The sequence below is a fragment of the Dipodomys spectabilis genome, unplaced genomic scaffold, assembly GCF_019054845.1.
Source record: "Dipodomys spectabilis isolate Male_0828 unplaced genomic scaffold, ASM1905484v1 ptg000083l, whole genome shotgun sequence".
NCBI classification, from domain to species: domain Eukaryota; kingdom Metazoa; phylum Chordata; class Mammalia; order Rodentia; family Heteromyidae; genus Dipodomys; species Dipodomys spectabilis.
The window spans coordinates 1,583,979-1,605,145 of record NW_024870760.1 but is presented as its reverse complement, the minus strand read 5'-3'; the positions used below and the strand labels follow the sequence as shown (position 1 = coordinate 1,605,145).

At 43.8% G+C, this 21,167-nt stretch overlaps 1 protein-coding gene across 1 annotated transcript in view; it reads right to left on the bottom strand.

Annotated features, from left to right (window-relative positions):
- The window catches only part of Apcdd1 (APC down-regulated 1), a 35,664-nt gene extending 17,041 nt beyond the window's left edge, over window positions 1-18,623 (bottom strand). The window contains exons 1-3 of the mRNA XM_042683711.1: window positions 18,561-18,623; window positions 5,560-5,743; window positions 1,093-1,624 (exon numbers count right to left, since the gene is read on the bottom strand). Coding sequence (XP_042539645.1) covers window positions 1,093-1,624; window positions 5,560-5,743; window positions 18,561-18,618 — 774 coding nt within the window. The 5' untranslated portion in view covers window positions 18,619-18,623. The remainder of the gene's footprint in view (window positions 1-1,092; window positions 1,625-5,559; window positions 5,744-18,560) is intronic.
- Between the last annotated feature and the right edge of the window lie 2,544 nt (window positions 18,624-21,167).

Sequence of the window (21,167 nt, the reverse complement as noted above, 5' to 3'; positions counted from 1 at the left end):
AGATTTCTAATAAAGGCTACTTTCATTCCTTAAGTTCACAATAACAGATTAAAAAAAAAAAGACAACAGTGAGCAGTCTGTAGTCGAGGAAGTACTCTGTGATATCTTGACTGATTCTGAGTGAGCTCAAAGTACTGCTAAGGAAAAAAGAATAGATTTTCAAAATGAACAACCCAAACAAGACAAATAGGCCTCTGTAACTAGACTGCCACTGTTCTAGGGACTGTTCCACCCAAGGCAACTTCGTGTGTCCTGGGAACACTCCAGGGAAAGTGGCCTGACCAACACAGAGGACTGACTCTGTCTGTTCCTCCTAGCTCCGAAGAACCAAGTTTCTGCCGTGGAGCCGATCAAGTTACATTACTGACATGATTCTGAGCTTGTGGGAAGGAAATGTTTTGCAAATTCCAAATATAATTACTAGAGCATCACACAAGGAGAAAACATTATAAGTTTTAATTGCTTCCTCCATTCTTTGGTCCTCCCTTCTGATCATAGTGGCTTTACATGTTGCTTAGTAAAATGGAAGGAATTTGGGTCTGGTGGAAAGAGTTCTGGTGCTGGAACTCACAAAGTGTGTGCTCAGGAATGCTTAACCTTTGGGACCTTTGCTGCCTCTGCCAGAGAGTGTTGTAAGGACATTTCCCTCAGGAGGTCACTGTGCAGACTGAAAGCAGTAGCCAGGTGAAAGCTCTCCGCAACAAGCAGATTAGAGAGTCACTGATGACTTCCCTCTGTCCCTCTCCATCTTCCCCATGGGGCAGTACTGTTTTGTGGTGTCTTTTTCAAACATGGCTGTAATACAGCTACATTTCCTTCCTCTGGGTCACAGAGGACACTTCTTGGATGTTGGAGCTGTAGATATTTTCTAGGATCCTCACCCTACCATCCCCAACTTCAGGAAACTGAAACCCTGGGTCACAAAAAGCAAGTGGGTGGCAGTCCTAGGCCTTCCACATCTCTCACCTCCTGTAGCCTCAATTTGCCTGTATTCCTCAAGTTTCCCTTTCCCAGGTCTCCTGGGACCTCTATGACATACCCTTACCTGAGCCAACCATTTTATTTTAGAACAGATGTTAGGGAGCCAGGTACCTTGGCATTTTGTAGGGGTGGCTGATAACTAGATGGTCGGTAGAACATCCTCTGGGTGGCATCTGTGTGGATGTCACCAAGGAAAAGCTCTTCCACAAGATGGTCTAGGCCATGGTGGGGGTACTGCTTCTCCACTCGGATGAGTTGCAGCTCATGCATGGCAAAGTTCACGGCCCTGGTACACTCATGACCATTTTCTTCCCGCCACAGATCATAGGCCACATCCTGTACCCAAGGGCTACCTGAGGCCAGAAAGCCTGGGCATGTGCGGTTCACCAGCTGGCTGAGCTGCTCAGCAACCACTTCTGTGTGGCAGATGATCTGGACACCATGCAGCTGGTAGTCAGCCTCAGTGCCCCCACGGATGATCCAGGATGCTTGGCGAAGGCGAATCTTGCCTCGGATGACAAGTGTATAGGTAGGGTTTGTGCAACGATTGCTGCCATAGTAAAACTGGTAAGCCTTGAAGGTGTTATTGTGGTAGAATCTGTAAGATCGGGTGATGAATTCTGGCCCTGATCTCACTTCGCAGCTGGAGAAGACAAGAACAAAAGATCTCTGTAAGCTCAACAGCATGTGCACAAGATCCATGGCTGAATCAAGACATGACAGTAATAATTTAAAAATGTTTGTTATAAGCAGATGCTACTCCAGTATAGATACCAATTCACTGATTCCTCCTGACCATCTAGGAGTTGTGTATGATAATCATCCACAGTTAGGAAAACACAGGCACAAGATTAGGCAACATCCAAAGTCACATCTGAGCAAGCGTCATGAGCAAGCAATGAGTCCAGTGATTGCTCCACATCAGTCTGTACCACAAGCCTTTTATTCCTTATAGGAATAGGAAAGGTGAGCAGACACTATAGGCCTAACTCAGAGAAATGTCTTCTTTTATAGATAGGAAGGAGAGCAGAGTACAGTGCTAGCCTATCAAAGGAGTTTCCTTCTGATAGACCCCAAACAGCTGAGTTGGAGACCATTTTCTCTTATGCCCTTGTCTAGAACGGGCAGATATAAGGTGTCCATTGATCTGAAATGGAATGCAGTCACACTGTGGCAAGTGGAAATGCATCCTCTCATCCATGAAAAATTAATATTCCCTCTAGCAGAAAAAAGGACAATTAAGAAGAAGCAAGGCTAACATTACAACAGAAATAAAGGCTCCTCTGGTTTGTGTTGGGTTGACAAGGAGGAAATGTCCTTCACAGTAGTATTTGATAAAATGCTAGGATCCTATGCCAAAAATATTTAGCCTGAGTTTACAGAGCCAAAGGGCTTGGAGGACTCCAGGACATTCTCACACTGCCCTAGTTATTACTGGTTTGTGCACACACAGCAGAGCCTGTACCATGGAGAGGAAGGATCCCTTCCATCACTGGCCAAAAACTTTGTCTACTAATCTTGTTATCCTCTGGTCCATTTGATTGTGACTCAAAGCTCAGTTCACCACTGTTGGTCTTCCACTTTGGCTGCTAACCACAGACTTTGGGCTAGGTTGATACTGCATGGCTACAAGCAACTGGGCTAGACTCCCAAGTGAAGGAGCTCTGAAAGTTGCTAACAATTTAATTTTTTTAGGTAGAAGATTGATGAGAGACAAACATAAGAAAAGGTAGGGATCTATTGCCATGTAACTGTCAACTGGTATCAAATAAACCTCTTGTGAGTGTAAAACACACAGCAGTGCTTTGAGCCGTTGGGGCCAAAGGTGTGAGAATACACCTTAAATTCCTCTTCCAAGGAAGAAGAGATGTGTGAGCAGTGCCTGAGATCAGTGGAGGTGTATACAAGAAGGGTTCTTTCCCCCTCCCACTTTCTCTCTCTCTTTGGTAGGGGTCCTGGAGTTTAAACTCAGGGCTTAGGCTCTGTCCCTGGGCCTGTTTTTGTTCAAGGCTAGCATTCTACCACTTGAGTCACAGCTCCACTTCAGGTTCTTTTGGTGCTTAAGTGGAGATAAGAATCTCAAGACGTTTCTGCCCAAGCTTGGCTTCAACAACAATCCTCAGATCTCACCCTCCTGAGTACATAAATTATAAGTGTGAGCCACCAGCACCGGGCTTAATTTTTTTTTTATCTTGGCATCAACAGCCTGTGAATTCTGCTTCCTGCACCCACTGTACCTCAGCCATTTCTCCATCACCCAGCAATCTCCAAAGTTTCCGCCATCTCTAGATGGAAGTATGTAACAGTCTCAGGAGTCACCCCCACTCACATCACATTTTCTCCCATCCATCTGCTACAGCAGCCAGAGCATCCTTCAGTAAAGCTGAATTACGTTCAAAGTATGGTGGAGGTTGAAAACCATCCCTTGAAAGGTGTAGTCCCGGGGAGGTGAAGAGGAGGGGGTGAATAGAGGAAAATGCTTCAATAACTTCCCAGTTCTCTTTTCCTAGAAGGAGATCTATAAGCTAGGTGTAGTGGTATACTCCTGTACTCCCAGATATTCTGAGACAAAGGCATGAGGATTATTTGAGTCCAGGAGTTCCAGGCTAGACCAAGCAAACTTGGCCAGCAAGGAGCTGTTTTTAACACAACAACAAGAGAATAACAAAGAAGGAAGGAAGGAAGGAAGGAAGGAAGGGAGGGAGGGAGGGAGGGAGGGAGGGAGGGAGGGAGGGAGGGAGGGAGAGAGGGAGGGAGGGAGGGAGGGAGGGAATGTTGTAGTGCCTTCACCACCACAGGCTTCTCTAGAGTTGCTTTCCCTTGTTCTACTCCAGTAGGTCTCCAGTCTGGCCTCTGTATGCAGCAAGACCTTAGCTGGTTTTCTAGCCAGAAGGCTTTCTTCAGTCTTTGTCCCAGCTTCAGGGTCCTTCCTCTGTGCTAGACTTTCTGGGTCCTTCTATGGTCCTAATATTTTCTTGTCATACCTGCCCTCCCTCTACCCACCATAATACTTCTGTCTGTGCTTAACTGTAAAATCCCCAAAGGCAGGAACTGCTAAATATTCAAAATTCACAATCATGTCTGGCACACAGTTGACAGGACTTTGATCATTTAAAGTTTTGATTTCCTACTAAACGGTTTTATGGAAATAATTTATCATGCAGTTATTTTAAGAGACTTCATTGTTAGAAAAAAAAATTCTAAGCCTTCATCATTTTGTAAGATTTCTTTTTACTTGTATCCATAGGCACTCGATCTCTCCCCAGGGATATCCTAGAAATGGAGTCCAGGGAGAAATGATCAGATCCCAGAGTTAGTCCAGTTCATGCTCAACAATTTAATGGGTAGAAAGAAAACTCACAGATCTGCCTCTAGGCTATTTTTTAAAAGCTCTAATGGAAGATAAGCCAGAGCTCAAACTGGGATAAATCTCAGCTTCAGAGCATGGAAAAGAATCCAAGAACTACGCCCTGACTAGTTGAGGCAGCTTTTAACTTACTGTTAAGAGTCCCGTAGCCATATATTAAATTACCAGAATATGGCTAGATTATTTAGTGCATCAGAAGCTTTCCAGTCATGTTTCAGAGCTCGTGAAACACAGACGATTAATTTCACTTGCTAATGGTTTCTCTTTATGCACAAGTGGTCCCATGGAGTTCAGTAAACAGGGATCTATTCACTCATACTAGGAGGTTAACAGCAGGACAACATAATCTCTGCTTTGCCATGCAATTTTCTAGAGTACTTAGCTCTGTTTTCTTAACTATCCAGAAACTCAAAGAGGTGTCAGCTCTTCCTTAGAACATAGACACCACCAGACTCATCCCAGCTTGTATAAATCTGCATGTGAGAATCCACAAGGAGGGGCTTTTCTGCACTATTCACCATAACCAAGGAATGGAAACAGCGCACAACAGATGAATGGATCAAGAAAATGTAGTGTATATCTAAACAATGGAATTATACTTATCCATTAGGATGAAGGGTATTACATCATTTGCAAAGAATGGATTGACCTTGAAAAACATTGTTTTAGTGAAGTAAGTCAGACCCAGACATACAAAGGATACCTGTTTTCTTCCATATGTGGAAGCTAATTTATAAATGTACAAGTAAACACATACGGAGTCATATGCAATGAACGTATTACCTGAAGTATGGTATTTGCAGGAGAATTCAAACAGTAAAATTCTTTAGAAAAACTTACACATGGTCCAACAAAATGAATACCAGAAAACCATCCTTTGAAAGGTATAGTCCCGGGGAGGTGAGGGACAGGAGTGATAGAGGAAAGAAGAGAGGAAGGGAAGGGCACAATGCAATTATTGTATTCAATGCATATTCTCTGAAACTAAGAAAATCGAGGGGAGACAATAGGTTGGGAGAGATGACGGAGAATGATGAAAGGGGCAACATTGATCAAGATGCATTGTACTTATAAATGATTTGTTATGGCAACTCCTGTGTACAACTACTTCAAGATAGTATTTTTAAAATGAAAGAAAAAGAAGGGGTCTCCTACAGGTGTATGTGCTCTAGCATTCCCCTGGCCCCACCCCTGCTCCCGTGTGCTCTTACCCTGTGGAGACCCAGTGGCCCTCGATCGTTGGTGGCATCTGCACAGTGATCCTTGCACCATTGTGAAGATGCTTGAGCATGTGATGGCACTGGGATTCTTTGAAAGCCCTCCAGGCACTTTTCTCTAGGGATCGAGGATGGGACCTGCTGTCTGGATGAAGGAGGGCAGAACCCTCTCCCAGCCCTAAAAAAAAAAAAAAAGGCAGAGTTAGCAGGATACAGCAGCACAGGCCTGAGTCCAGTGGATAGCAGCCTCTGCAGAGCAAGTGCAAGCTCCTACAGGTCAAAAGGAACAAGTACTCCACAATGGAGGCTGTGTTCACTCTCCCAGGACTCCCAGGCCACAGTGCATCATGTCCTTGGAAATTACTTCCTAGGTGAGACAAAAAGGCCCACAGAGATCAACAATACAAGGTTCCCAGCACAGCCAGAGCTCAACCACATCTGAGTTATAGCTGTACAATTTCACAAGCACCTGGGCAGTGCAAACCAGGAGAGAGAAGTGAACATGTTCGAGAGTCATTAATAAAGAGGTCAGATGGAGATAGGACTCATCAGAAAGGGTGGTAAGGGTGGCCACACACAGGGACATATATAGGTGAGGCATGCAAAGAGCAAGATGACTAGCCTCAGTGAGAAGTATCTTAAGGGTAGAGCTAGAAGGAAACAGGGCAGAAGAGCAGTTCAGAAACTGAGCTGGGGTCTGCTCCTTGGCTTGGCTCCCATGGGCTTACCATATCACACAGCTGTCACAGACTCTGAAAGGATGCCCTTGTCATGCTTTAGAAGTGGTTGGAGACTTGGCCTCCAGGATGCTGATGCTACAAGTAGTGGGACTCTAGGTGGTGTGTAGGCCAGGGAGCACTGCCATTGGAATAGACCAAGACAGTTCATATAGGACTCCTAGTGAGTTTTCCCAAGAAGGTTGTTGTGAGCAAATAAGCCTGGCCATTCTCAAGCCTCTTTGGCTTCCTGTCTCTCACCCCATCTCCTACCATGCTTTTGCTAGCCATCAGGTGACCAAGCCAAGGGGAACTTCACATAAGCCAGCATAATGATGCTTGAGCTATCAGCATCCCAATTTAAGCTATACAAACCTCTTTTCTTTATAAAGTACCTAGCCTCAAAAGTGTGATATACTGTCCTGTAGGGAAATGCTTTGATCTTTGCATGCAGCTATCTTCCAAGGCCAGGCACTCTCCTAACAAAATCAGGGAAAAACTAAACATCTAAAATAAGGTTTTAAATTAAGAATAATTTAGCTGGGTACCAGTGCTTCAAGTCTGTAATCCTAGCTATGCAGGAGGCTGAGATCTGAGGATTGAATTTCAAAGCCAGCCCAAGCAAGCAAGTTGATAAGACTTATCTCCAATTAACCAGCAAAAAGCCAAAAGTGAGGATGTGACTAAGTAGTAGAGCACTACCCTTGAGCTAAAGAGATAAAAGACAACATCCAGGCCCTGGTTCAAGCCCCATATCATAAAAAAAGACCAGTTATAAAAGATTGTATGTGCTTGTTTCTCAGGGACAAAGCAATTTGAAGACCAAGGAACTACTTGTACCAGTACAAGTAAGTTAAAGTTGGCCCAAATTAATTTGTACAAAATTACCAGTAGCCCAATGTTTAGAATGAAGCAAGAAAAACAAATGTCTCCTTTGAGATTCACCCTTCAAGTGATTAACAAGTAGGTGGGTCTCTCAATGGACCTACCATGTGTTCAGCTAGTTACACCAACGTATGAAAATACGTTGCTAGTTACACCAACGTATGAAAATAGCTGCTAGTTACACCAACGTATGAAAATACAATAAAAATGAAAAATCAATTGCACTTATTAGAATACTTCTCATGAGCATCCAATGACGCATACTTTAAAATGATACCTGGATAGCTTTATTTTATAAGAGGTATTTAAAAATAAAATGTTAAGCTGGGCACTGCTTATATATATACTGCTTATATAATCCTAGCTACTCAGGAGGTAAGATCTGAGGGTCACAGTTCAAAGCTAACCTGGCAGGGAGGAACTGGAGTCCTTGAGACCCTTATCTTCAATCAACTAACAAGAAAACAGAAATAGAGCAGTGGCTCAATTGATAGAGTACCAGCCTTCAGAAAAATAACTAAGCAAGAACAAGTCCTGAGTTCAAGCTCTAAATACAGGCACACACAGGCACACAGGTACACAGGCACACAGGCGCGCGCACACGCACACACACACACATGAATAAATAAGATCCATAGTACTGTGGGTTACAACAACATGATACAAATCTACCTGGATAAAACTCAGACCTGCAAACCATATTAGATATCTGTAAAATATTTGACCAAAACATTCAGAGGATTAATTTTTTTTAGTGGAAAGTCCTGGCAATGAGGAAACAGATGTCTCTCAGTATGTACTCTCAAGTTTTTTGTTAGCACATCTAAATGCAACAGGCAAAGCTACTACAGATGCTGTTTTGACATAAAATAACAGTGCTGCACTCAAACTAAATGCAACCTCCCTACCAACTTTGTTTATGCTACCACACTGATTTTGGCCTGAAATGAGAGAAGGGAAAGAGTGAAAATGAGAACTCTGTCTAGTGATGTCATCATTTATGGTCACAGTGATGAAAGTGGGGTTTTTTTTTTTTTTTTTTTTTGAAAGTGGGGGTTTTGATTTCAGATTGTCACAAAGGGATGTTCTGGAGGTTCCACTTCTATCCCCTACGCGACTCTCTCCAGGGAGGTGGCCCCAGTGAAGGAGGAAGAGACAAACACATTCCACAAAGTCATTTCTTTCTTTGTCTTTTTACAACCAGCCTGTTTGCAAAATATGTGCATTCTTATCAGCAGCTCCATGTAGCAAGGATGCTGCCTCTTCAGTTATTCAGGTGTGCACTGGGTCAGGTAGAAAATCATACAAATTAGGGGTGAACTACTAGCAATCCTGTCACAGATGTGATCTACATAGTGCCCTCACATGGAGTATTTATTGTTATTCTAATCTGTTAATCCCAATCTGCCCAACACCCAGGTTTATGTCTCATTGGTGTTGGGCCAATGTAAAGAGTGGGAGAGGGTGCTTTTCACCGTGCCTCCAATTTAGCTGTAATTATTTTGATGACAGCACAGTCCTGACTGAAACCTGCTGTCTGGTAGGTCACTAATGTAACCTATTATAATGTGGCTAGTTAAGAAATAGGTTTTGATTAGAGGTACTGGAATTGAAATGTGACCTCATCATCTCAGAAATAGCTAACCTGTGCTCAAAAAGTTGACTCACGAACTCCTTTGCACCCTGCAGATGTTTCTTCAGCAAAAAGGAGAGTATAGGATGTGACTGAGTCCCAGAGCTAGGCTGCTTGGCTTTGAAGCAGAACCTGCCAGTTGCATAACTTTACTTCAATAATTGTTAAGATGTAGTTTGTTTTGAGACAGGTTCTCTCTACATCCAAGACTGCCCTTGAACTGATGATCCTCTTGCTTCATCCTCCCAAGTGTTGGCTTATTGGCACATAATAGTACCGCCACCACTTCACCTAGTAAGATGTATTATTACTCCATGACCAGTGACAAAAATAGTTTAACTTAGACGACACAATACCTTGAAAATATCCTGAGATGCCCATGAATCATTCAGTCTCAGAGGGCTTTGACATTTATCTATTCCAGATAATTTGGCAATTCCTCTTGTTTTTGGTGGCTTCTATTTGTTCTATCTGTGTCTCAGTAATAAAACATAAACACAATGTTAACACTTTTCATGTATCCTCCTTCCTGAGTCACTGAGTGATGTGTCCGAGAAAATAAGGAACTGCCTCACTGATAGCACATTAACACTTCTTTGCTCCTGTAACAATACATATTCTAATCCCACACTGATTTTTCTCTTCAGGGTTGAGGGTATGACTTATAAATGAATTATGGAGAAAAAGTAAGCATACTGACTTATTTTCTTACTTGATGTTTGAAAAGCAGTCTGTCTGCAAGTAAACTCAAGAACCAAAGTATATGGATACACACATAAGTAGGGGAGAACAGAGCTTCTGTGTCCAGATTCTGATATCACCCTTCTGCCTAACTCCAGGCCATTGACCTTCACATGAAAGCTACTTGGATTCAGTGTTAGGACTAAAAGCAATGTGATACAACATCAGTCTCAAGAAAGCCAAGAAGAAAGCTATCTCAAGAATCAATTCTCAACAATTAGCCAAGTCTTCCAAGGAGACCAGCTGGTCAACCCAGGGATCTTTGTATTTACTGCACCACTCAGCATATATAAAACATAGTCCCTCATTCACATAATCATCAGGACTCTGAGAGACAGGTGCAATTTTAGACATGACAACTACAAATACCATGCTCCTAAGAGACTCAACTGAAGGATAAATTAGGCCATAAGGGGCTTACAAAAGGCAGGATCTGAACCTTTCTTTGGGGTATGCTGACTACCTATGCTTTGAAGAATGAAATGAAGGGGTCTGGGCAGAGGAAACAACACATTCAAACACAAGGAAATGAATGAGAGGTTCCCATAGGGAGATTTGCACATGGCTCAAGGAAAGAAGAAAGTGTGGCCAGCAACAGAAAAGTGTGGGGGTAGGCCAAGATCCAAGGCACTCACTTGTATACCATACTGAGAGAGTGTGTGTGTATAAGTCTCACTGAAAAAGGGAAGAGGCACCACCAAAAGATTTTATGCAATGGACAGAGAATAGGAAAATTAGAAGCAGGAAGACCAATGGTAAGGCTATCACACTGATTTAATCTTTATTTATTTATTCATTTTTGTCAGTCCTGGGACTTTTACTCAGGGCCTGGACACTGTCCCTGAGCTTCTTTTGCCCAAGTCTAACACTCCCACTTGAGCCACAGTGCCACTTCCATCTTTTTTTGGGGGGGAGAGGTCTGGTTGTGGGGCCTGAACTCTGGGCCTGGGTGCTGTCCCTCAGCTCTTCAGCTCAAAGCTAGGGCTCTACCACTTGAGCCACAGCGCCACTTCCAGCTTTTTTCTTTTTGCTTATGTGGTGCTGAGGAATCGAACCCAGAGCCTCAGGCATGCAAGGCAAGCACTCTACCACTGAGCCACCTTCCCAGCCCCACCACTTCCATCTTTTTCTGTTTATATGGTACTGAGGAATTGAACCCAGGACTTCATGCATGCTAGGCAAGCACTCTACTACTAAGCCACATTCCCAGCCCACATTGATTCAATCTTGTACAATTTCTTTCGCCTGGAAAAATGAGACAGTAACTGCTTTCAATCATTAGTAGTAAAACCTTCTTGTAGTCCTGGAGAAGTACAGATCATTTTTCTGCATATTGTAGAGGAAAGAAGTGGTATTGTATGAAGAAAGAGGGAGGGAGGAGAGAAAGTGGGAAGGGAAGGGAGATAAAAAAGAAGGAAGGGAGGAAGGAAGGAAGGAAGGAAGGAAGGAAGGAAGGAAGGAAGGAAGGAAGGAAGGAAGGAAGGGAGGGAAGGAGGGAGGGAGGGAGGGAGGGAGGGAGGGAGGGAGGAAGAAAGGAGGACAGAAGGAAAATTTGGAACTATATTTGAAGAGAAAAATTTTGTAAAATATTTATGTACCCTACTTTAATATATTATAAATCACATAAGTAAATCAAGGACTTAGCAATACATCAGGACACTGCTAAAAGACCGTAGCTAGCAATAATAATTCATGTCCCTGTCTGAGGACCCTTAGAAATAATACATGTGGTGGCTGGGAAAGTGGCTCAGTGGTAGAGTACTTGCGTTGCATGTATGAGGCCCTGGGTTTGATTCCTCAGCACCACATAAGCAATAAAAACCAGAAGTGGTGCTGGGGCTCAAGTGGTAGAGCGCTAGCCTTGAATTGAAGAGCTGAGGGACAGTGCCCAGGCCCAGAGTTCAGGCCCCACGAACGACCAAAAAAAAAAAAAAAGGAATAATAAATGTGCTTACCTATAATAATAATTGTTAAAAGCCTTCCACTTTACTAATTATAGTTTATCTAAGTATTTGGCTGTTGGGACTTTAATCATCATATGCTGAATGGAGCTGGCACTGCTATCTTTCTCTCAGGTGTTTGTGGTCTTTATTAGGAAGTTCCGTGCCTGTATGACAGTCCATGTGTGCAGATGTAATAGAATGAAAGGATAACCACATCTTGTAGGCCATGAAATTACGTTCCCCTCTTTATAAAACAAGAATGAGGGTACATAGGTGTGAGGGTATACATGTCACACTGATTGAAGATTCTAGATGTTTGGCTGAGGGAACAAGATAATGGAGCTCTTACTCTCTAAGATTTTGCTGTGAATGAATCCAAGGAAAACAGTGACTCAAAGGGTCAACCAAGCTTTAGAAAGAAAATAGCCTTGAGTTTTCAGTTTTGGGGGTGGTTGTAGGTAAGTCACTTCATATATGGCTTTCTTTTTCCAACATATATTAAAAATGAATAACTAATAACTAATAGTCCCTGTAATACTTGACAATTTATGAGTACACTGTCCAATTGTGTCAACAGATAGTTATTTCATAGGCATGGTCACCCAATGGTGCTCACCACCTGGAAGCTCCCCACAGCTCTGTCAGGTCAGTCAGGGCATTATGAATAAGGAGGTTATCAAATGATTTCTCTAGAAAACAGTCTCACATTGTAGCCCCATGGCCTGGTCCTAGATAAAATTACTATAACAAAGGAGTAGTTTCTTTGTGTGTGAGAGAGTGTAAACGGTGGAATCTGTAAGGAAACTGTTCACCTATTTGGAACAAACTAAGTTGTTTGGGCTTGATCTCAGTGCTTTGGAGTCATCCCTTGTGTGTGTGAATGTGTGAGTGTGCATTTGTGATTTATTTCCATGAAGAAAGTTACCCCAGTGGTTATCACAAATGACTGCTCAGTGATCTTCTCAGAAAAGGAAGTTGCCTAATGACAGCCAATAAAAAGCAATATTCTTCAATGAAAGGAAGCATAGGTTGACTAGCCACACTGAGGTAGATGCCCTGGAGATCCAGGCTAACTGTACATCACTGGAGCACACAGGCTGTATTAATAAAATGGCCTCAGCAGAATTTCAAAGAAATGAAGAAAGTACTTCTGTTACTGTCACCCACCTAGATGTCCTTCCTAGACCTACAGAGCTTTCAGGAGCATACCAGTCCATGAGAGATGAAAAAAGGACTTAGAAGAAGTGGGAGAGAACTTAGAAGAGGTCAGTGTCTAATCACTTTTTAAAAGTTAGTCTTCATTCATTCAACAAACTGTTGTGTAGCCTAGTATGTGCTCAGTTCAATGTTGAGCAAAGATGATTGTTGACATATGAATAAAAACACGTCCTTGTTTTTCCAATAACATTTTAAAATCAGAATTATCTACTAGATATATTTCAGTTTTCACTTGCCTACCTGGACTGAATGGAAATCAGAAATTCGAAATCCTTTTACCCATGGTACAGTACAAAATTCCTTGGAAGGGCAACAATATTCAAGCACCCGTAAACTGATTTAAATTTTGGTCTCTAGAGATGGATGAAGTCTACTATTTAAAAATGGGCGGGGGGAGGATGGGAAGGGATGGGAAGGGGAAACAAAGGAGGAGGCTACAATCTTGATAAGAAATGTACTCATTATCTTGCCCATGTAATTGTAACTCCTCTGTACAATATTTTCACAATAAAAATTAAAATTAAAAAAAATAAAAATGCCTTAAACAAATATAATTTCAAAATATTAATCATGGTTGTCTCTGGATAGTGTTTTAAGTGTTTCCACATTTATTCTGCACGTTTCCCTACTTTTAAGGTGCCATGTACATTGACAAGCAGAGTCAGAAGAGCACTCACAAGTTAGAACTGGTTTCATATGTAAAATATGACTGATTAGACTAAATGAAGGTAATTACTTAGCTGTAAATTTGCCCTACCCAATTAAGTAGGCATTCATCATATAAACACATGCTTTGAAGTGGATACTGGTAGGTGAACTCCAGGGTAGCTTTCAGACTTCTGGCACAGAAGCTTACATGTCCTGCGAACAGAACTGGATCTGACCACGGCTCAGGTCCTTGTGTGTGCTAAACTGTAACTTCCAAGTTTTTGTTTTGTGATAAGCAGGAAGAGAGCTGCGTTTATAATCTGTAAACCTTTTTTCTAAAAATATCTCCCTTTTAGGAAAAATAATTGAGTCACAATTTCAAACTCTTGGCTTTAGTAACTGAATAACTTGTCTACTTTAGTGATTAAGCTCATTCTTTGCTGTCTTCCAGTACCAAGGTTCTCAGGTGGGGCTGAGTGCAAGATGGTAGTGTGCACGTTGGGTCTTCACAGGTAGGTCTATGTGTGTGTGTGTGTGTGTATTTGGATTGTGTGGTGTTCATGGTATTGGGGCTGTGTGTTATATGTAGTATATGTTTGAGCGTGATAGATATGTGTATAGTTTGCATAGTATATGTGCTGTGTATGATGTTTATCTGATATATGTTTGTATATGGTATGAATGTTGCATGTTTTGCATCTGCATCTGTGTGTACTGTATATAAGTATGTTTGTGTGTGGTGTTGGTGGTCTAGGTTTATATATGTAGTACCTGTGGTGTGTGTGTGTGTGTGTGTGTGTGTGTGTGTGTGATTCTTAGAAGGGAACAGACCAGAGCAGACCGTAGTAGACCCAGCTTACACTTTACTAATCTCATTTTTTTCCCCATACTACTAGCTATGCTTCAGGAATCCTCAGGAAAGAGGGAAAGCCTCTCTGTAGGAAGTGCAACTTGGCATGTGACATGTGCCAAGCCCTCCTAGGTAAACTCATTGAATGAATCAAATGAGAAGCCCTATGGGAAAGAATGTGCTTCATGATTTTAGGGTGGCACTGTATCTTTTCTCTAACCTGTGCACCTACTACCCCTCTTTCCAAATAATTCATTCTGTGATTGATGCGAACTATGCAGGGACCTGTCTACATACAACCTTGACACAGTTCAGTGACATTCTAGCTGGTAGTGACAGATTTTCTTCCTGAAGTTTTCTCAGTGTTTCCTTCAATTCCAGAGACAGACTCTGTTGGACACATCCCCTGCTAAGTCTTAACCCTACTTAGACAATCACTACCCTGTAATTTTCTTTTTATTTATTTATTTATTTTTTGGTCGGTCATGGTGCTTGAACTCTGGGCCTGGGTGCTATCCCTTAGCTCTTCAGCTCAAGGCGAGCACTCTACCACTTGAGCCACAGCGCCACTTCTGGTTTTCTAGTGGTTTATTGGAGATAAGAGTCTCACAGACTTTCCTGCCTGGGCTGGCTTTGATCCATGATGCTCAGATCTCAGCCTCCTGAGTAGCTAGGATTATAGGCGCGAGCCACGGACTCTCGGCTTAGCCTGTAGTTTTCTATTCTGAGTCTTAAATGGTTGGTGTTTCATTTTGATTGATTATATCAGTTGTCACCTGTCCCTAAACATTATTTAATTACATAGTTATATCACCCATCTATATTTAGCAGTTTTCTTATTTTTGGAGGGGGAGAGGGGAGAGAAAGAATGTATATGGCTATCACAGAACTCAGCCACAGATTCACAGCAAGTCAATTTACTTAACAAAAGAATTGTTAACATCTGTCAAAGGCCCTTGTCCTCTATTGTGTACAAATGAGTCATGTTTCTTTTCAAGATTTCATTTTGTGACATGAGGGTAAAAGACAGTGTTTTCTTAGATTATCTAAAAATGACATTCAGCAAAATGGTGTTTCAAAAATTTCTACTCTGTCTCATTTAATCATTCCTTGTATATGATGAGTTAAACACTTGCTTGGTGATTTTTAAATGGTTTGAAGGTTTTAAACAGAATAAATGAAAGAGCTGAAAAAAGTCTTCACCCCTCAGAAAAGTCAATGAGTTGTATAAAAGTAAATAGAGTCAGAGAAAAGGCCATCTCCCAACTTAAATCAAATGTTTCCATTAGCACAGTGAATTTGCCCTTTGTGGTGCATTAACACACCACTTTCTCTGGCCTCCTCCTGCTAATCTGTGTTTCTGGAGCTGAATGATTTTGAGAATTTGACATCTGAAAGTTTGTGGCTTTTCATCTAGGCAAAGAAAACAGTGATAATGGATATCTTCCAGCTGCATACCTTCATGACACTCAATGGGTTTTATTTGGATTAAGAAATGCAACTGTTTTCAGAATCTGAAGGGGAAAGAAAGCAAGCAACATATACACTTTTATGCCATCACATTTTGAACTTGGGCTTTGCACTACATTTACAGTTTGAAAAAAAATAGCAAAGTAATTAATAGGCGAAAATCTTGCCAGAGCCTAATTTACTCACCAATATGATTTACAGGTTATTTGCATAACTACTCAGGATAAACATGTGACTTTTAATGTAGCGTTTAGTCTTATTAGCCTAGTTTGTCTCTATAACAGTCTATAAGTGATATCTGAAACTAAATTTATAAAGTTGATCACAAGTTTATTCAGAACCACAGAAAACTTGGGGTTTTGTTTACAAAATTATCATCATAAGCAGATAAATGGTGTAACAGGGTTAATATTCTGACTTATCAGGAAAAAAATAATTATTGCAAATAAAAATGGCAAACATTTCAGATAATTTCCTCAGACTTACAACTTCCATTGAAATAACTGACCAAACTGTAGAACATTCCAATGCCTGAAGATCTTATTGTGGAAAGAGATCTGATCATCAAATAATTCTCAGGTAAGGTTGATTAACACCTACTTTCTGTTAAAACTGCTTCAAGTAAGAATACAGAGCAGGAAAGAATATCTAGTTCTTTTCTGGTGCTTTCCATTATCCTAGCTAATTATCACAATACTTCTCTTGGATCCTCAGGATTAACAGTTCAACTATCTCCTCTGTTTATTTCACACACTGAATTCACTGCTGCATTAAAGTAGGTCTTTGGGCAACTTTCATTTGAATAACTTTGCTACTGCAAATTTAATTTAAAGTTGTGCTATTTTATGAAAGTCATTGAACTTTGTAAATTCCCTTTCTAATCTGAAATTCCCTTCATACAAACATATGGACATCGTGTGGTTCTTTGCTACTCTATTCCTTTACAGCTCAGACAACCTCTTCCAGGTACTGCTATTTCACTGTCTACCGCCAAGCACCACCGGGGAAGCTTTCCCCAGACCCCCCCCCCCCCCCCTTGAGTTACCATAGACTCCAGACTCAAAGCTGGGAGAGTTGGGGCTATGCTTGACCAAAGGATATAGTTGGGTACACATGGGCTCTTGATGTCTGCTAGTTATTACTATGCTTGTGGGAAGGGTAGGTAGGCCTATCATTATAACCTAAGAGAAAGAAAAAGCTCAGGTTGCATCCCTGAGTGCGGTATTTGCAGTTCAACAGGCAATGGTTCTATGGGAAGAAAAAAAAAACTGTTGATACCAAACTTGCATGATTACTTTTAATGTGAAAGTTACTTGTACTCTCTTTTTCTCCAGACATTGCCATGCTTTTTTTTTTTTTTTTTAAAGGGGGACAGTTTGGCTTGTTTCACCCCCTTTCTTTCTTTTTGTGTGTGTGGCAGCTGCTGTTTGATCTGCTCATTGGCTCTGATTTGTTTCATGTTTCAGCCAAAGATTAAAACTGCTCTGTAATTCTAAGCAGATGGGTCTAGAAGTCCAACCCTATAATTATAACTTCTCTCTTTTGCTCTGGAACTGCAAGCATTCTATCCTGACTTTTAAGATGCTGGGATCACTGGGACTCTTAGTACACCTTGGCAATCAGTCCGCAGGTCTAGCCCAATCAGACTCATTGGTTCATTAGCAAGGCCTGCAGAACTGCAAAGAAAACAGGGAAGCAGCAGTTTACTGGTTACCTCTCTTCTACTAGTCCCTTGATCCTCTCAGGGGCTGAGAGGCAAATTTTCAGTCCTAGCTCCAGTGCATTATGAAGTTAGGGCCAGAAGTAAGTTTGGAGGTTTGAGGGGCTGTGATGGGTGTCAAGGAAGGGAATCAGTGAAATCATTGCTGAAATGCCAGAACATCTGAACAATAACAATGTGTTCTCTTGTTGCCTGTGTCACAAGAATCCATACCCACCTGCACTGGGTGCTGGTGTCTCTTGCCCATAATTCTAGCTACTCAGGGGGCTCAGATTTGGGTTTTGCAGTTCAAAGCCAGCCGGGGGAGAAAACTGTGAGATTCTTATCTCAAATTAACCAGTAGAAAGCTGGAAGCGGAGGTGTGGCTGAAGTGGTAGAAAGCTAGCCTTGAAGTGAAAAAGCCAAGTGAGCAAAGCCCAAGCTCCAGCACAGGCGGGCAAGCAAACACACGCGCACACGCGCGCGCGCACACACACACGCACACACCTGCCACAAAACATGCCCAGTCCATCCTTAAGCAATTCTGACTTATTTTGCTAGGTGCAATTTCTGGACTATTTCTGTGTGCTGAGGTTGTCTGGCTAAGAGTTTTCTAGAACTTTGAGGAAACATAGCCCACGAGGTACAGAAAGAATAAGACTCCCAAAGCAGCCTGAGAGGACTGAGGCGTGGGGTTCCCGGGAGCCTTAGGAAACAGCATTTCACGGCTCAATCTTGGTACCAGGAGTCCTCCTGCGCTGCACGCAGAGAACGCAGCGATCCACTGGGAGAGAACCGCACACGACCCTTAATGCGGAGCCAAAGTTCGCGCGGGCGACCCAAGGTGGTCCTGGGATGGCAGGCAACCCCCGGGAGCGTGAGTCTGCCAGGTAAAGGACTGGACGGCAGCGGAGTCTCTGCGGCTACGTTCGGGCACTGTGGAAGGGAGATCGCAGAGCCTGCGACGCCGTGAGTGGACCACGGTTTTCCCCGGGCACGCACCGGATTCTGGGGATACTAAGTGTCTGTGTGGGCGCCGCTCGCACCCAGCCCGAAAGAGTCCTCGGGCTGGGCAGCCCAGCCGCGCTGGGGCCGCCAGGGGCCCGGGCCCGAGCTTGGGCCGGGCGGGAGGGCGGCACGCTGTCCCCGAGGGCGATGTCCGCCCGGGGCAGCGCAGCCCGCGGCTACTCACCGTGCAGCCAGAGGGCCGGGAACAGGTATCCGAGCAGGAGGCGGCGCACGCGGGACATCTCCAGGGCGCCTGGGGGCCTCCGCCCGCCGCCGTCAGAGCCGGTCCCCGCCAAGCCCCGCAGCGCAGCGCGGGGCCCTCCGCCTCCACCTCCGCTGGGGCCGGCCGGCCGGGCGGCTCTGGGGCTCCCTCGGGCTCCACCAAGCTCCTCGGCCGCTGCCCGCGGTGGGCGCCGGCCAGGCCGGGCCTCAGGCGGCCGCGGCGTGTCCCATGCCCGGCGGGGGCGGTGCGGTCGGACCCGGGTCAGCGCGGGGACTCCGTCCGCGTCCCGGTCTTTCCGCGCCCGGCCTCTCCGCGGCCCGCCCCGGCCGCCGCGCGCGCAGCTCCGAGTTGTAGTGGCCGCCGTCTCCGCGGCTGCAGCTTCTCTTCATATTTGCAGAGCGCCGCGGGCGGGCGGCGCGGCAGAGACTCGGAGGAGGGGCTGAGAGGGCCGGGGAGGGGCGCGGGGAGGGGGTCGGCCCCCCCCGCCTCGCCCCACCTCCTCCCCACCCGCGGTCCCTCGCTGCCCCCCCTCTCCCCCACGTTCTTCCATCCTGCCCCCCCCTCCTACTTTTCCAGCCCCCTTCGTTCCCTCCCTCGTCTCCCTCCTCCCTTCCCTCCCTTCCAGAGTCCTCAAGCCCCTCAGGCTCTGCACACCTCTATCTCCCCCCCCTTCTCTCCCCCCTTCCTTCCTTCCCCTTCCACCTCCTCTGGCTCCTGGATGTCCACTCCACACGAGTTTCTTTCCTCTCACACTGGCTTACAATTTTTAGCAGTTAGGAAAGAAGATGCATTCTTTACCCCCCAGGCAACTCCTGGACTCTTCCCTCACTACCAAGATGTCTCAGATAGGGTGTGGAGAGCTTCCCAGAGCTTTCCAGAGCAATCTGAGCCAAGTGGGCTTGTTAGGGTTGGGGGCTGCATTGTGCTCTTGCATAGATATTGATGAGACAGAGGAGAGATTAGAGAAAAGTTTAAGTCCTAGAAAATGTCTTGAAGGGAGAGGATGCTGCTGCGTGGGTTCCTTCATTGGTGTGGTGTATGCCTTGACTTTAGTTCCCTACCAGGGCCAGCGGTACTGGGGAGCCCCAGAGTCTTGTCATGGGCCCATATGTAAGAAAGATAAGGTGTAGGCAGCAGGACTCCCTTCTTCTCCAGAAGACCAAGGAGTTCTTGATATGCTGGAGAAATCTCAGAGACTCCCTTAGGCCACTTCTTCGAGTCCACTTCTCTCCCAGCACAAATCCATTAACCACAATCTCACTGATTTGTGGTCTGTGGTCTTTTTGATTTTACTTTAGCCTTTCAGACTTCAGTTAGGAACAGCTTCTTTTGCCTTTATTTCTCATGGGATTGGGACAGGCTCTCAGATTTACCAGAGAGATCCCTCCTCTGCCAAACTTCTTGCCTGAGTGCGTTTCTTCTCCTAAACCCACTGTCAGGTCTCCTCCAGCGGAGGACCAGAAGATACGAAATCAAGTTCAGGAGAAAGCATTTCTTGACTCAACTCAGTTTTTCCTCAATAAGACACTTTAAATGAATGCCTAGCTTTAAAGGGGAGTTTCTGTCCCTTTGAAGAATGCAATAATTCAACTCCTTAGGCACTAAACTTTCAAAACAAGTTGGGTCTTAGCATCACTGTAATAGTAAGCCAGACAAGAATGCATTTTTCTGCCTTTGCAATCTTTTCTTCCTGAGAAAGCCATGAATGTTTTGGTGTGATGTTGCTGTTGCTTATTTGATGTGTTTTGTTTTTTTGTCACCAGTATTATTATCTTTCCATCATTAATAGGAGGAGCATAACACACACCAGCTGTGTAGTGCACAGCATGCTGTGAGACTTTAACTGTGCCATTATTTGCAAGTCTTGAAAGAGCCCATGTGTGGACAAAAAGATGATTGGGAAATGAATCCAAAGAGTATGGATTCCATTGGGAGTCAGTTTTACTCCACTCAGCTTCCTGAGCTGATTTTGTTCTGATCATTGCTCATCCTAATTGCTAGGGGTGGGCAGCACACAGTGATCTGTGGCATCTGAATGTTTCACAGTGGGAAATCAAACTTTCATTTCATTCATTCAATCAGTCAATACTGGAGCTTGAACTCCAGAGTCAGGGCCTTGAGCTCTCTTGGTTTTATCCCTCAAGACAGGCACTCTACCACTTAAATCACTTGAGTCATACCTCTACTTCTGGCTTTTTGCTTTGTTTTGTGGTCATCCCTAGGCTGGCTTTGAACTGTTATCCTCAGAGTAGCGAGGATTACAGATATGAGCCACTGACACCCAGGAAGTTTTCATTTTAAACCAAGAACTTGATTCTCACAAATGGGCACTTGGAAATGATGTAAATATTACAGTTTGCAGCCTCCGCAGAACATTCGCTGTGTCACTAAGAACATATGAGTTTGGTGTTTGGTTTTTCCTAAGTCTTTTAATCTATTGATATCTCGTAGTCTTCCAGGGAATTAAAACAAAAACAACAAGAAAGAATGTAAGAGGCCCTTGAGGTGGTGTTTTTATATAAGCAACTTTGTTGGTAGTAATTTTTAAATGTCAAGGTCATTCCTCAC